Genomic DNA, 13,933 nt, shown 5'->3' on the forward strand with positions numbered 1-13,933 from the left:
AGTCAAATAGTTCACATTCCAGGTAGAATATTTTGTAGCTGGAGTCTGAAATAAAGACAGAATAACACTGATGGTACAAGATGTGCTTATAAGATAAAGTGTTGCAATCTTTCATATATGGATTTGCATCAGTTTAATTTATGATAGAAATATTAAACAGACTAATGTAAAAATATACATAATATATATAGAAATAAACATGGACGGCAGTAACTAATACCTGGATGATGAGTGGAGACAATGACTGAAATGTATCAGTTCAACAAAGTTTTTTTCAAGTCTTTTTAACTGATGGACAATAACACAGTTAACAATTGTGTGTATAATTATAACTGTCATGTTTGGAAAAGTATGTTACTGTTAAAACTTTAAAGTTATCATGTGGTCTAGCTCAGGTATATGTACTAAAAGCTGCAAACTTCAGCAAATACCACAGAACTATCTGGAACAGTAAGTCTCACTGTGTTTTGTGGTGAACTGACACTTGTCTCACCTGACCACAGAGCGCAGCAGCTCATAGACCTTCTCCAGAGGTGTGGTGGACTTGAGAGGACGGAGGAACTCCAGAGCCTGGCAGGCAGCCAGCAGCTCTATGGCAAGCACTGCAGGACAAAAGCACACGTTCAACTGCTTCCACAGACACATACAGTGTTTACCGGTGTTTTTATTCTGAGCTCAATGGTGTGTCACCTTGCTCCACGTGCTCCACTACTCTCAGGGCTTTGCGAGCAGCCCAGCCGCCCATCGACACATGGTCCTCTGTCGCTGCGCTGGTGGACAGGGAGTCGACGGAGGACGGGTGGCACAGAGCCTTACTCTCTGACACTGCAAGAACAGTATTTGAATAAATGCAAACTGCAGTTTAGAAGTCAGAGAACTCAACCTTTAAAGGCAGAAGAAGGCAAGGCAGTTTGAGTCAGTTGAGACTGATTTTCAAACCTGAAATAGTAAATAGAAACCAGTGGAGGGCAGGAAACACATTACATAGTATGTTTGCAAAATTGGTAACAAACCTAAGGCAGCAGCAGTGCAGTGGGCGATCATGAAGCCAGAGTTCAACCCTCCGTCTTTGACGAGGAAGGCAGGCAGCTCACTGAGGGCCGGGTTCACCAGCCTCTCAATCCTCCTCTCACTTATACTGGCCAGCTCGTGCACACCTATGGCCAGGTAGTCCAGGGCCTGAAACAGCAAAGACACATCACATATTCAACTCCAAACATTCATTCAAGATGACAAAAGCATTACACACCAAAGTGGAGGGGAGGAGTATTTATCTGAGGGGTGATAGTTGTGATTTCTTGCCAAAGCTGCCAGAGGGGTATGAATCACTGCCAGACAAAGACACAATTTATGAGCATTTAGCAGCTGACTCTTGGTGTATGTCCTCTCCTCTCTATATACTGTCTGCCAACCCAAACACCATCACCCAGATAGAGCAGGAGGAGACGGAGATAAAGGAAGATAAGGGATGATAAATCAAGCAGGGCTCTGATTGGTTAGTTTAGTGTGACTTTACCTTGGCTGGGTATTCTCCATGGAAATTCCCTCCTGATATTGTCTCCCCAGTTTCTGCAAACACCAGCTGGAGTTGAGTTGAGGATTCATAAAGCACCAGTGTCTTGTAGGTTAATTTGTAGATGGTAAAACCCTGCCACCCTATGGTAGAAATGATGTATTACAACCTGTAGGGGCGAAATACCCTGAAAGTCTTCCTCCATTCGAAAATGTTTTTGTTATTGTTCCTTCAGGTGGCAGAATGATGGATGTGCAGAGTTTGTTTTCACATTCATCTGCTGAAAGTGGAAAGTTTCTCTGCTCTCATTGAAAATTTAATGTTGTGTAAATTACATTACACAACTGACACAAGGGTGATGTGGAAACTTGAAGCCTCCGGTGCACAAACACTGAGAATGGACTTTACAGTGAAGGAGTTCTTCAGTTAAAACTTTTAAAGTGAAATGTATTTGCATATTTATTGATTCTGGAATTTTTAATAATGGATTATAAACGTGATGATTACACTGTGTATGTGTGTTACTATTTTACATAGATCATGATGAATTGTTCCTGTCTTGTACTGCAACTCTGCAACATCTGACTCATCAGCTAAGGTTAAAGGAAGTTCAGCATTATATTTGTAAAGAGGAAAATGTAGAAATTAAAATTCGTTGGAGACAGGGCGGGACATGTCATCTGGGGGTCAGTTGGGCAGCATGGCTCCTGGACAGGAGAACTGCGAACAGACATGACGTTATGTATAAGTCTGTATTTGATAGATTAAGAAAAGAGCTGTAACGCCCACTTAAGGTGTATAAAACCCTGTTGTAGGCTCTCCTCTGGGAGCCTTTTTCTTTGTAACCTCATCCTGTGTGTTGCATTGTGAAACGCTCCTTCTTGTACAAGAAAATAAATTCTGTTAAATTTTGAGACTTCAGCTCCGGTCTCTATTGTTTAATGGTCATTAAGAAGAAATTTCTTTAACAATGAAGAAGGATATGTCTTTTTAAGGATTTTAATCTGGTAATTAATAATAAATTAAGTCAAACCATACATAAATAAATAAGAATAAAATAATAAAGTCATTAAGTGCAAGAAATGTAAAGTGCCTACGTGTAGCATTTATTAGCAGTAAATAAACTTTTAATAAATGCTTTAAAACATACTATAATGTAGTTGTAAGAAGATATAAGTATTCATTAATGTATTTGTTAACAACTATAACTCCTGTGGACATCCATAAGTTAAGGCTGGTGTATAAACAGGTAATGACTGGCAATATAGAAAAACACAATATGAAAAACAATTGTAATAATCTAAAACATGTCTTCTTTGGAGAAATGATTATTGTTGACAAATACTGTAATATAGTACTTAATATAGTGTGCCTAATTGCTAATTTGGGGGGGTTCTGTTTTTGTTTGTAGATGAAATGAGACAATCCCAGTGAAAACTGCTGCATGTGTTGCTTTCAGCCCTTCATTCTCAGTGTCTCTGAGTTGGATCTGTTCAGGGAGGTTTGTCTTTTTTGATACTTTTTGTTTGGGGGCAGGGCAAAGTCAAAATTTTCCACATAGACGCTTTGAGGCAGCCTTGTTTTAGCTTGTATATGTAAAGGAGTCCAGGGTTTCCCACAGTGTTTAATAGCAGGGGTTGACTGCTCACCTGAAACAAAGATCACCTCCACAAACATCATAAAAAAGAAATGCACTTTTATGAATATAACTTTATCCTTCAGGCTAAGAGCAAGGTGTTATTTCACACAGCAAAGCACTCATGTTTAGTGTGGCCAATGTTTAGGCTGTCATCTATGAACTAAATTGACATGAGATGAGCTAAAGGATTTCCCTTTAGAACTCATGGAATCTAAATATGGATTATTCATTAAGACATTTCTTCGATAAAATTGCTTATAAAATATATAAAAGGCCACATCCTGGAAACAGCCTAAACCACAGCCTATTAGACAGCTTCAAAGATGTTGAAAACCAAAAAATATATATTATTAAATAAGAACAACCTCATATTGTCAAAGAATAAATTCATGGGACTAACATATGAGATTCACATTATATCCTTTTATAGGCTTGTTTTGCACTGGTGAGGAGACCAGAAAGTAGAGTTGCTTTAAAAAGAATATGAGGAACATGAAGAGCTGTTTTGTAGGATACAGGGTTGTCCGTGGCGCTGTTGAGCTCAGTGGAAATCACCTTGTGGACAAAAGCGATGGTGTCATTCACCACTCCATGAACCTGCAACAAGCAGAGACAGCTGAGTAAAAGTAATCTGCCTCCACACCCCTTCCATTATTTTCATTTTGCTGTCAGTGGTTTCAACTTGACAACTCCACATTTTTCCATTTATCCCTCAGTCATTTGAAAGATTTTCAATCATCCCATATTTGCTGTCCAATAGAGACAAGGAACTTGCTTCCACCTGCTTGAATGGATCTAGACATTAGTCAGAAGCTGTGTAAGTCAGCACCAAGAGGAGCTGAGATCTGACAGCTATCTGGAAATGTTCCAGCTGAAATGAAATGACATCTTGAAACTTGCAAAGTGTATACTATTTTTAACACACGTACACACACACACACACACACACACACACACACACACACACACTATACCTGCGGGATGCAGCGCAGGGTGTAGGCATCCTGAACACGTTCACATGATCTATGACTCACTACAGGAAGAACACCATAAAGAAAACAGAAAGGAAACTATAAAACATTATAATAACCCAAGTCATTGTTTTGCACAAGCCGCTATTTATGTAAGTGTTTGTGTACATTTGCATGTGTGTGTGTGTGTGTGTGTGTGTGTCAAAATCTGGAAGGTAAGGGGTCAACCTGAGATCTGTGATGGGAAGATTTCCGAGTCTAAGAGAGAGCGAAGCCTTTCAGCTACTTCCATCTGACCAGGGTGAGGTCTCACAGCATGGATAGCTGCAACACAACAATTACATTATTTACAAGTATTTGTGTCAGTGAGAATGTGCAGAGGAGAAATTGGAAAAAACACACTTTTGTGTCATTTAAATCATTCAAATTTTAAACTGGCAAAAAGCTGAACTTGTGGCAGTGGAACCATGACACCTTATAAAAGTGTTAGCAAACAGTTGCCTTTTTACACATCCAACAACGTTAGCATTCATTTGGAGTTGTGAAAATGTGTCTACCTGATGAATTCAAATCCAATTTTCATTCCTCTTGTAGCACTGTTTTGGTCTCCACCAACATCTGAGAATAATATCTGTCTCTTTAGCTGCTAAATGCTCCACTATGTTCACCATGCTATTAACTAACTTTGTCTGTCTGCTGTTTGGTGCTGAGCAGGTAGTGTACAGTGGCTTTATCAGTGCTTTTTTGCTGAAAACAGCTGCCTGCTGCTGCTGGAAACAATGCTGATGAGAGCTGTGAGACTCAACCAAAACTGTTGTGGGTTGTAAAAACCAAAACAATGAACTGAAAAGATTAAACACTTGATCGGAGGGGAACTGATCAGGTGATGATTCTCTCAGGGTGTCACTACAAGTGATACCTTTCACATTACATGTAGTCATTTGATCTATAAAATATTGATTAGGCAGCTTTAAAGGCTGCTAACAGCTAGTTACACTGTAGCACTGTGCCTCACTCGTCTCATCTGTCAGTCATCATTCTATAGTCTGAAAACTTGTTGGCATGAAAATATTGTCATTTCTTTAATGTGAGTGAATAAATAGTAATGAGAACTTAGAATCAACCTATTAAATCAAGCTAACTAACTGTCCAGGATTGTGAGAATGTGGTCTTTCTGGTTGCTAACGCTCAGATAATTACTGGGTAATGATGAACAAGTTTCACTATTTTCATTTCTATATCCCCATTCATATGAGATTACAATCCTTGACTAGTTTATGTTCTATTAAAATTACCTGACCTCCCCTAGAGAATTCAACCCTGTCCACTCTTTCCCCATAGAGGGTAGTTTTTTGTCCAGGTTCTAAGATAAATACGTATCCACTAGTGTATTAAATATGAACACTTGTCATTTTAACAAAGATTAAACAGTTTTTTTATAGCATTCAATAACATGTTTGCATCTCTTAATTCTCAATTTGATCACAGTTTACACCATAGTAGTGACATTTGATAATGAGAGGATGTGTGGTCATAGCAGAAACAGTGCCACATAGCTCATGATTGGCTGTATGAAGAGAGGGGTGGAGCTTTTGAGGAAGCTGCCTTCGAGTCAAATCCCAGGGAAGTAAAAGACTTCTACAGATACCACGATGGAAGGCCTTTGTGCTGCCCTTCAGGGCCTCCAGACTCAAGGCGGCGATCACGTCAGCTTGTCTGGCCACGCCCACAGCTCGCTCCACAGCCTCCGCCCCCAGAGACGACATCAACTGAGTCCCATTGATCAGTGCGATTCCCTATTCAAAAACCACAATCAACAAAATAATCCATATCAATCAACTGAGATCTAATGTACATCTTCCTTATCTGTAAAGCTGTAGTAAAGGAAAATTACAATTTTTTTTTTTTTTACATTACTTGAGTTTTATTGTTGTAGCTTGAGTCATCAGTTCTGTTGGTTGTGATGTCATTGTACTCACAAAAGTAATAGCTGGGATCTCGGAACAAGGCAGCATGGACAAAAATAGGTCCAACAGTGTTCAGACAATCTGACAGGTTGTAAACAAGCCAGCAGTTTAGCTAGATTATCTAAATCACTTTATTTGTGGTTAAAATTGAAAATGAGTATACCAAAATGTCCCCAATACGCCCTCATTGTGCAGGAAAACTGGGAGTGCGCACAACTATGGCAAATTCAGTCAGTCAAAGTTGAACCAGGAAGTCAATCTGTAAACTATTCTGGGTGGATGAAAGGATGTATTACACTAAGAGTGCTGGATACCACTCGCCACCACTCAGGCTTGCTGGCAATTTGTCCTAGTGGTCATACGTGGTACCGCAACAAAAAAATCCCCTGCAGCCCAAAAGGCATTCCCCTAGACCACCATTATATAAGAGACATCTGTAAAACTTTTACAGGTACAGGTCACCTCAGACTCAATTATTACCTTTTGTGTTATGAATTTTTAAACCATGAAGGTTTTATATTTGTAAAACATTCACAGAACCTGGGAAACAGATGTTGCGTGATGTCACTCTAATGTAAAGTCTATGGGCCTAGCAGGAACGTGTGGGCCGTGCCAGTGGTAGAAACACTATGGCACATGTGCAGTGGGCCGTACAAAGCAAGAGCAAACCCAAAAGCTAGAAATCTTTCTTGGCTTATGCGCTCAGCAAGAAATTTTCATCCATGTGAGTGGGCACCATTTTAGAGGCCAGTGTCCAGTTCCTATAATGCATCCACAGTGGTGGGTCATTACAACTTGCAAGGCGAGGGTAATGTGACAGATAGGCTTGCTTGTCTGCTTGTAAGACGGTAATCAGAATTTTTTTTTTTTTTAAAAACATAAAACAACATGATCAAACACCCAATCAGTGTGGTCTATGATAACATTGTAATAATAGCAACTGTGATACCCCTGGAACTGATGACCGGAGTAAAGAAAAGAAAACTAGATTTTAATAAACAGTTGTGAAGCCTACTACCTCCTTTGGTTTCAGCACAAGGGGTTTGAGCCCATGGCCCTCCAGCACCTGTAAAAATGACACCAAACATGAACATAATCAGTCAATCAATGAATCAGTCACTTTGGAGAAATGAGTACCATTTTCAGTAAGTCGTATTTACTTATCACTTTACAAATAATTAATTCATGCTTTATAGATCAGCAATAAGTCATTAATCAACCAACTTTTGAGTTGCCAGGTTGTGAAAAATGAATTTGGTTCCTGTGTATCTTCCTCATTAACTTGCTGTTAGGTCTTTAAATTAACAATAAGAGCCATCCAAAATATAGCATTTATAACACCTGGTCATGTGGCTTTATTGATGACTTACTCTCTTAAAACCCTTCACTTAGTTAGTCATTAAATAAGTTATTAAGTCAGTGATAACAGTTCTTTGCTATAAATTTGCTGGTGGACGACATACATTTTACAACCATGGCAACTTAACCAGTCATTGCTATTTATAAACCCTTTATAAAGTATTACTTATTGATAAAAAAAGATTTGGTCTTCATATTATAAAAATTATAAAATTGAAAGGAAACTCACTGCCTTGGCATCCGCCCAGCCGCTCTGTATTGACCACATCCTGCCCTCCCCCAGCAGTCCCAGAGTGAGGTGGGCCAGGGGGGCCAAGTCTCCACTCGCCCCAACCGTACCCTTCTCTGGCACCCAGGACAAACAGGAAACTGGACCACACACACAAATGCACACAAATATCTTGTAACACTTTATTTTAACCTGCTATTTAGCATTAAGCATAATATACACCATTAATAAATGGCTTATAACTCACTATAACACACTATAATGTAGCTGTGAATGTATACAAATTATCTGTTTATATCTGGTGTATAAACAGATAATGAATGATTTACAATTTATTTAAACACAATTACAATCATAGAAGACATGTCCTCATATTTCAAGTTACAATTGTTGAAAAAATACATTAATAAACATTCAAATGTCCTTATATCTCCTTTCATCTACATTGTAGTAAGTTATTAACCACTTATTAAGTGTTAATTAACTACTTGCAAATACTAAACAGAGTAGGTCAAAGTGACGTTTTACCCATTTGTCTTTACATGGGGAATTCAATCAATCATTAGCCACTTAGTGGTCACTTAATGTATTTGTCAGTTATATAGCTAGCATATGATGACGCTGATGCTAAAAATTGTCTTTGGTTGACTTTTTAATGTTTTCAGCTGATTCGTTTTCAAATGGAAAGCCTGGTCTTCAATATGCACATGGTTGCCACATATATGACATGATTTAGTACTAAAAGACTGATACAGCTGTAGCTACAGCTACATGTCTCAGGTAAAAAGTCAGCATCCTCATTGGTTTAGAGGCCATAAACAATATAAACATAGAAACAGCATTTGTGTATTACAGGGTAGAGCTAGTTAACCCTAATATTATAGTACAGTATTATTTATGAAAATGTAATTGAAACACTAACATAATGCTTGGATGGCATTGATGCTTACTACATAAAAAACAAACCTGTAACCTCACACAATAATGTAGTTAGCCACTGATATACCTCTTGCCTTTGGAAATAACACTAGGTTACTGTCCAAAGTAAGGTAGTTAGCCAGGCATGCTAACTTCTGCAGCTTAGTTACAGCAAATAAACACAGTTTAATCCATTCCCCACACTCTTCTTCTGTGTTTTTGGTTTAGGAAAGGTGAACGAATAAGAACAAGAAGTAACAAGAGAGTACAATGGAATAAAATAAACCATGTTACCATTGAAGGCCTTGATCATGGCATCAAGGGTTTCCATGGAGATGCCACTGTGGCCCTTTGCCAGGACATTGATTCTCAGGACCAGCAGCATGCGTGTCCTCTCTACACTCAATGGAGCGCCCACACCTTCAGACAGACACACACACATGCAACACAGGTGAGTGTGTGATTTTACAGGGGCTTGTTCTGGCCACTGCAATCACTGCTGCTCACATTTATAAATGTATAACCATCTGGATCGCATTCAGCTGTAAAAATATTCCATGTACAGTATGTATATATGTGAAGATGACCTTTACCCTCAAGTCATTTATTGAAAGCCATGACTCAGGAAATGTTTGGCTTCTCATGTATAGTAAACAGGTGTTACCTACCAGCACAATGAGAACGAACCACATTCTCCTGCAGCTGCCTGTATTTGGAGAAACGAACAGGCTAACTGTTAGTGCATGCATCAGACAATTATACTAAATTGCAGAAACACCTCCAGGAGAAACAGTGTGTTTAAATAGCTTGTTGTTTTCTCCCAGCACGTTGATACCTGTAGTTAATAAGCACGATACTTACACAAGTTGCTCCTTTGGTATGAGTGTCCGTGCAAACTTGCCAAAACCGGTGTTGACTCCATACGCAACTGTAGTGGAACATAATACACACTGTTGAAGTATTTGAAATGAGCCATTTATGTTTCAATTCTGGAACGAAGGGAGAGTGAAAAGAAACACCATACCTCTGTCTTCTCTTATAAAAGCATCAATAACTTCTCTGCCCTTAATGACCCTCTCCTCCGCCTCAGGTGTTAACTGTGACAGACAAAAAACACCAAAGGTCAGCTTGTTTTTCTCCACTTTGTCTCTCTTAAAGTCAAGGTGACATTTTCTCACCTTTATTTTGAAGAAGCCTTGGCCCAAGCTGACCAGATCAGCTGTGGTCAGACTGTTGCCGTCCAGGGAAATGTACTGGTGGCAGCAACAACACAAGGAAACAGTTAGCTGCACAGAACATCTGTGTTTCGATGTAGTAATTGTTTTTATTTTTAATCTACAATGCTTGAAAGCATACAAATGAAACACACCCACCTCTTTGGGCTCTTGATAAGAGTGTTGCCTATTTTCAGTGGGTTAAGGGTGTATTTCAGTTCAGTAAAAGATAAGGTGGTGAGCATGTGTCTATTAACATTAAAATAATAACAAAGAGGAAAATGAAAATTAAGAAAATATTTAAAAGCACACTCAAATACCTGCACAGTGTTGCAAGATTAGGGTGCTCTCTGCCTAAATAGCATAGTTTTTAGCCATACCAGCAAGGATGGCAATTTTGCAATGTCTGTTGGGCTACCACATTGGTCTAAAGTAAAATATCTCAAAAACCATTGAATGGATTGCCATAAAATTTTATACAGACATTAATACATAAAACAGACAGAAGTGCTATATTTCCATCACATATTCCACTTGGTTTTTCATTATTTGAGGTTTCACTGTCTTTTATTTATATAATCTCTCTGCATCCTCCTCTTCTGCAACGGTTTAATGGCACCAGACTTTAGAATTAGCCCCAGCAACTGTTTATCTTGATGAACCAACCCCTAATATTGGCATAATAGTAGTGGATGGAAATGCACATTGATTCAAATTATCTTTTGCAGATTTTCTGGAAATTTGGAATACAATTTGTGCTACATTTGAATGGAAACTTGGGTATTCATGGTACCCAGAGGATGATGAGGATTTTTCTTTAGCACCACCAGCAGATATGTTTTCAGTCTTACAGCATCTACAAGATGGATTGGCACACAACTTTTTGCAAACATTCAATGTTCCCAGAGGATGAATCCTACTGACTTTGGTGACCCCCTGACTTTTTCCCTAGTGCTACCATGAGGTTGTGGTTTTGAAGTTTTTTCAAGTATTGAATGAATTGCCCTGATGTTTGGTACTACAGTCATGCTCTCCCTCAGGATGAACTGCAATAACCTTGGTGATCACCTAACTTTTCATCTAGTGCTATAATGAGGTCAAAATTCACATGTCAACATTTATGACCAAATTTAGTGGTCATTAGTTTAAAGTATATGCAAAACTAATGACATTCCCATCCAATCAAATGTGTCTGTTTAAATGTTTGTAAAAGTCAATGGAAGGATACACAGCTGTAGCCAGTGGAGAGTAGTCATGTTTGCCATTCTCTGCTGCAAAGACTCCAAAAGCAGAAGTAAAAAAGTCTTATAAATCTCATAAAAAGGAGAGTTGAAGGTATCTGGTCATGCAGGTAGATGTGTTAGATACCCTTACCCAACTGCACAAAGTCATTGTGCTCCAGGACATCCTCTGTCCTGTCCTCAGGGTGCAGGAGTTCTCCACTCCGACACCTCAGCATGCTGAACTCCAACTTCTCGTCTGCATCCTCCAGCTTCTTGGCCTGATGGTAGCGTCGCAGGGCCTCAGACCCCAGCAACTGGACAGATCCTGAGGGGCTCCTACAGGGCACCCTAAACCACTCACCCCGAACACACACAGACACACAGCGCATCCCGCAGAGAGAAGAAAAACTGGACAAAATGAGAAGGAGGTGCAGAGGACTTCACAGGTTGCAACACTGATAACTTGGAGTAAGAAAAGGTAGGTCGGTCCTCCCACAGTGACTGGTTGAACCAGTACTGTCTGGATGCAAAACATTCACTCAATGCTTCTTTGACTCATTAACATCCTCTATTAAATTTTATCTGTGTTCAAAAATGCTGTCAACCTTTAATTTGAGATTGGCCATGATTCATTTTAACAGATGGGTTGTTGATGAGCAAAAGGCATTGCCATGTGTAAAGCTTTTACTGGTGTTATACAGCTTTTGAGCATACACCAGTTACATTACTTGCCCACCGTCCTAACCGTTTTGCTTTTTTAAAAATATATACACGTAGAAATAAAATCCATTTAGTTCATCAAATAAAAAAAACTCTAATTTGTAATACACTAATGCACCAATCCTTAGCCAGATGACATGATGCTAGTTATAAACCGCTCTTGGAGCCATAGCCTAAGCCCAACAGTCATTTTGAATTTACTGTGAAATTTTTGCACAGTTTTGTCCCATTTACAGGCATACCGGTGACTTCAAATTTGGTTGGTGAAATCTAAAGACCTTTTTGATGCTAAATTGCGAAGTTTTTGAGTTTTCATGAAATGCCCTTGACATGGCGTGCTGATCAATTTGCATGTTTTGCCATGAAACAGGAAGTTGTTGTAACTTGAATGTACATTGTCCAATCTGCCACAGATTTCTCATGCTTGATAAGAGTCCGGGCCTGAACACATCTACATGTCAATACTGAGTCATATTCATAGCGCCACCTACTGGCAACAGGAAGTTACTTTTACGATCTCTGCCTATCAGGTTAAGCAGATCCATTTCAAATTTGGTCAGGGAAATCTAAAGACCTTCACAATGTTATATTGTGAAGCTTTTCATGGAACACCATTGCAATGGCGAGCCCAACAATTTGCATGTTTTGTCATGAAAGAGGAAGTTGTTATAACTTGACAGGACCTTGTCAAATCTGCCCCAAATTTCACATGCTTGATTAGGGTACAAGCCTGAGGATATCTACATGCCAATATTGAGTCATAGTCATAGGGAGGCTCAATTGCATCCCCTACAAAATCTCTAAGAAGAAGCTGCCACATTTACATTCCACCTAGATATACAAAATTTGGTAGGCACATATAACACCTACAGACTTAAAGAAAAGCCTCTTGGTGCCATACCCTACCCCCAGCAGGGAGCTGGCCATGTCCATGTCAGGCAACCTCCAGTAAATATATTACTGCATTGATAACTCACTTGTGAAACACCACCTGCTGGCAACAGGAAGTGAAACCTAAATGGCACATAGTTCATTGAATGTATACACAATTTCCAATACGTCATTGTCAGTGCCGCATACTGCACACAGGAAATAATATTTAACCCATTCACACAGTATCCAATAATCCTAAAAATTCAGAACTGTGTCAACTGACCTCCAGTAGTGATACCACAGCTGCCACCCCTCCAACAGGTGTGAGGTGCAAGGGCCCATTCATCGCTGCTTGCAGCTTTAATTTAAGGTTGATGTTGATTCTGTGAAAGGGGAATAATCTCATAATAAGGCTGAAACCCATGATTAATTTATCCTAGTTACTAATATTGTTTATTATGTTGTTTTGTTGTCTATTGATGAATACTATTGTCCCACAATGTACTGAACACTATAATTCTCAATTAATGAAGAATGAAAAATGAAGAAAGTACATATTTGTATAGTATATTAACTGTAACAACAGTGTAAGACAATTAATATAAGAGTTCATAGTGTACACAATTAATATTTATGGCACAGCAGTAATTGTGTTAGCTTGGAGCACCACAGTGATCTATGAGGGACACATTACTTTGGTGTTTATAGCGTCATCCTGTCTGAAAGTTTTCCATTCTTACTCTCTTTCTGTCTACTGATCAGCTCTCTTGTAAACAGATTAGACTTTGTTCCTAAAAAAAGGAAAAAGCGTGAAAACAATGTTTGGGTACACTGTAATGAATACCCAACCCAAGGCACTCAGTACAGTACAGTGTACTTTTTAACATCCCACAATCAAACCAAAGTAAAGAGCAGAGCTGGCTGGAAGTTCCTTTTCTTGGTCACTCATTCAGACAAAGCTAATAATCGTCTATATTAGCCTCAAGTGTTTTGTTTTTTTTCCAAGTGTTTTGTTTTCATTTTAAAATGGGAGTGTCTGGACTCACTGGTACTAAGACACAAGAAGATGGATTAGTGAGTGCCGGTGTTTTGTTTTGTTTGTTTAGTCTCAGGAGTCACCTCTACAACCTGTCAGGTTGACAACCTGTCAAGAGTTTTTGGGGGACCCTCCTTACTTTTCCTGGAGCTGAGAACTATGAAATAAAACTATAAACTATATATATAGTTTGTAGGTTTATAACAAGAAAATCTTAATTATAAAATAAGGGCTGCATTTAAACATTTAACAGAGGGCTTCTGAAAAATGT

At 39.0% G+C, this 13,933-nt stretch overlaps 1 protein-coding gene across 2 annotated transcripts in view; it reads right to left on the reverse strand.

Annotated features, from left to right (window-relative positions):
• Window positions 1–12,978, reverse strand: part of LOC121890539 (histidine ammonia-lyase-like) — a 15,102-nt gene extending 2,124 nt beyond the window's left edge. For both annotated transcript variants that reach the window (XM_042402909.1, XM_042402908.1), the window contains exons 1-19: window positions 12,910–12,978; window positions 11,185–11,381; window positions 11,039–11,090; window positions 9,970–9,997; window positions 9,775–9,849; window positions 9,621–9,693; window positions 9,458–9,524; window positions 9,265–9,302; window positions 8,891–9,016; window positions 7,679–7,818; window positions 7,109–7,156; window positions 5,772–5,919; window positions 4,352–4,447; window positions 4,127–4,185; window positions 3,669–3,749; window positions 1,517–1,582; window positions 1,014–1,179; window positions 691–825; window positions 494–602 (exon numbers count right to left, since the gene is read on the reverse strand). In XM_042402909.1, coding sequence (XP_042258843.1) covers window positions 494–602; window positions 691–825; window positions 1,014–1,179; window positions 1,517–1,582; window positions 3,669–3,749; window positions 4,127–4,185; window positions 4,352–4,447; window positions 5,772–5,919; window positions 7,109–7,156; window positions 7,679–7,818; window positions 8,891–9,016; window positions 9,265–9,302; window positions 9,458–9,524; window positions 9,621–9,693; window positions 9,775–9,849; window positions 9,970–9,997; window positions 11,039–11,090; window positions 11,185–11,381; window positions 12,910–12,968 — 1,763 coding nt within the window. In that variant the 5' untranslated portion in view covers window positions 12,969–12,978. The remainder of the gene's footprint in view (window positions 1–493; window positions 603–690; window positions 826–1,013; window positions 1,180–1,516; window positions 1,583–3,668; window positions 3,750–4,126; window positions 4,186–4,351; window positions 4,448–5,771; window positions 5,920–7,108; window positions 7,157–7,678; window positions 7,819–8,890; window positions 9,017–9,264; window positions 9,303–9,457; window positions 9,525–9,620; window positions 9,694–9,774; window positions 9,850–9,969; window positions 9,998–11,038; window positions 11,091–11,184; window positions 11,382–12,909) is intronic.
• Between the last annotated feature and the right edge of the window lie 955 nt (window positions 12,979–13,933).

The sequence above is a fragment of the Thunnus maccoyii genome, chromosome 23 (genome assembly GCF_910596095.1).
Source record: "Thunnus maccoyii chromosome 23, fThuMac1.1, whole genome shotgun sequence".
NCBI classification, from domain to species: Eukaryota; Metazoa; Chordata; class Actinopteri; order Scombriformes; family Scombridae; genus Thunnus; species Thunnus maccoyii.